Genomic DNA, 2,500 nt, shown 5'->3' with positions numbered 1-2,500 from the left:
ATGGAGTGGCATAGTGCTGTCCAGAAAATCTCCAACCTGGAAAGATGCAGACATCACGGAGCTACTGTCCATGAGGGCATACAACATTTTGATAGAACACCTGAAAGGAACGTTAGAGACACGTTAGGCTACAACTGCATGGCAAGGAGAAACGAATTCAGAAGACTGAATCATCATAAGCAGAAGGCGCTGAAAAGGCAGTAGCCTATAGCGACGTCGTTGACGACAATAACAGGAGTATTTAATAAATTGTTAGCCAACACGGTTTTCTGTTCATTGATAGCCTTCATGACCTGCTGAGCTCGCTGATATTTGCTGAGCATATATGCCTAGAGAAAATGAAAACGAAGAAAACCCAACTTTGTTCCAAGCTCCTTACGTAAATGCTACACATGGGGAGAGGATGCTTTTGGAAAAAATAAACCATGAAAAAACGAACAACTTCACTGTTATTAATGTTAGTATTTTGTTTGTTGCTTAAAAACGTTGTATGATCTTGAAGTCTTGAGTTAGCCTACTGAATTGGCTGGTAGCCTACCATAAAGTTTGTGCATGCTCTCTCTCTCCAACGCAAACCAGATTTGGGGTTCTATAGCCTAGCTAATTCTGGTACATAACGTTGAAAACAGATAAATGTGTTTATTTGAAGCACACATACAAATACTGTAGGCTAGGTCAATTTCAAGTGCCCACTTACGTGACTAGCCTACTTCAAGTATTAGCCTTTGCACAATAGATTTCTTCTTCTTTAGCCTACATAATGATAGGCAGTATATTTTGTAAACAAGAAGCAGCTGTGACATAACCTGGCCCTAGCCAGATGAATGTCGTTCCGCTAGCTCCGCCTAGCTTCACTCACATCCATCTGGAACCTCTTCCATTGAGAGTGATTTCTCCAACCAACTTTATGGTTTAGCCAATCAGGACGCAGGGCGGGAGTTTCATAGATGTGACATAGCGTAGAAGCGACTGTGAGACTGTTATCAGCGTCACGGGTTGGCTTCGATGAGAGTGGTTGAAGTAGCACGTCAATAGATGACGGACAAGTGGCTTATTCAATCATATGCAAGCATTTTTTGATTAGGTCCAGCCTTCTGAAGCAACACTTCAATGGATCGGTTCCAGATGGATGAGTGGAGCTAGCGGAACGACATTCATCTGGCTAGGGCCAGGTTAGCTGTGACAGGCAGCGGCCGCATATAATCTGCGTCATGTCTCAGCATCTTGTGAACTCTACAAGCCCCCACCCCTCACTCGACAACCACACGGAGATTCTGTAATGTGCGTGTATGTCGTTTACACATACGTCCGTGTAAGGTCAGTATTAGGTCCGCAGTTTAGCATCATATCTGAATCATCCGAAGGGTAGGACCTCCGTTTGACAAACCTCCTCATATACTCCGGAGGTTATATCTGAAAGCGCTTTATAAAACTATATGGCTACTATAGGGAGCCAATGGAGAGTAACTAGGAGAGGAGTTACATGTGTCCTCTTTGGCTGATTGAAGACCAGGCGTGCTCCAGCATTCTGAATCAGCTGTAATGATCTTATTACACAAGCGGGTAAGCCAGCTAATAGTGAAAGTAGGTCACATAATAAGTCAAAGTAAGAGTGAATATGAATACATGACAGTATGCATATATTATATATTCGTATTTGAATGTGTATGTCGTTGAACTTGTCGCTGTCGCTGAGTGGTGCTGGTGCGTGACTCACGGCGGAGGTCTTGTGCGGGGTGAGTTCGGCCTGCAGCTTGCTGCGGTAGTTGGTGCTGTGGGAGAGGGGGAAGTCTGTGTCCAGGGAGCCCGGGCTCTTGGCACTGAGCTCTGCCCTGGAGTAGAGCGATGGCTCCTTCAGGCGGTCCACCACCAGGGAGTCACCGGTCATCGCCCCTGAGCCGCACACACAGCAACCAGACATAGCATTCCAAATTACGCTTCATTAACTCAAATATACCAAAACAACACTGCAGGGGGAAATGGAGAGGGAATGGGGGGCCCTGGTTGAGGTGAGACCCTCACCTGTGGAGGTGCGCTCAGGAGTGGGTGTGGTGGCGAGTCCTCCGTCCTGCTCCATCAGACCCAGGTACTCCCGCACCAACTGCCTGAGGGTCTGGTACGCCTCCTTACGGTCATCTGCAATGGAGCCCCATGTGCTTAGACACACTCCTATGTGTTTGGGGCAGCTGACACAAATTATTCATGCATTCTTTTCTCACTTTGCGAACCAACTTTCTTAACACACCAGTGTTTGGGTGTCTATTGGCACCAGCTAGTCAGTGTTTGGGTGTCTATTGGCACCAGCTAGTCAGTGTTTGGGTGTCTATTGGCACCAGCTAGTCAGTGTTTGGGTGTCTATTGGCACCAGCTAGTCAGTGTTTGGGTGTCTATAGGCACCAGCTAGTCAGTGTATGGATGTCTACTGGCACCAGCTAGTCAGTGTATGGATGTCTACTGTCACCAGCTAGTCAGTATATGGATGTCTACTGTCACCAGCTAG

General features: G+C 46.7%; 1 protein-coding gene across 1 annotated transcript in view; it reads right to left on the bottom strand.

Annotated features, from left to right (window-relative positions):
* Positions 1 to 2,500, bottom strand: part of lrguk (leucine-rich repeats and guanylate kinase domain containing) — a 19,796-nt gene that overhangs the window by 6,234 nt on the left and 11,062 nt on the right. The window contains exons 14-15 of the mRNA XM_076297509.1: positions 2,023 to 2,136; positions 1,718 to 1,893 (exon numbers count right to left, since the gene is read on the bottom strand). Of these exons, the coding sequence (XP_076153624.1) occupies positions 1,718 to 1,893; positions 2,023 to 2,136 (290 nt within the window). The remainder of the gene's footprint in view (positions 1 to 1,717; positions 1,894 to 2,022; positions 2,137 to 2,500) is intronic.

This window comes from Alosa pseudoharengus, unplaced genomic scaffold (genome assembly GCF_046254945.1).
Source record: "Alosa pseudoharengus isolate Yale_2024_CS ecotype anadromous, Long Island Sound unplaced genomic scaffold, YU_APseudo_1.1 YU_APseudo_1.1_scf_20, whole genome shotgun sequence".
NCBI classification, from domain to species: domain Eukaryota; kingdom Metazoa; phylum Chordata; class Actinopteri; order Clupeiformes; family Clupeidae; genus Alosa; species Alosa pseudoharengus.
This window is presented reverse-complemented; position numbering and strand designations above follow the sequence as displayed.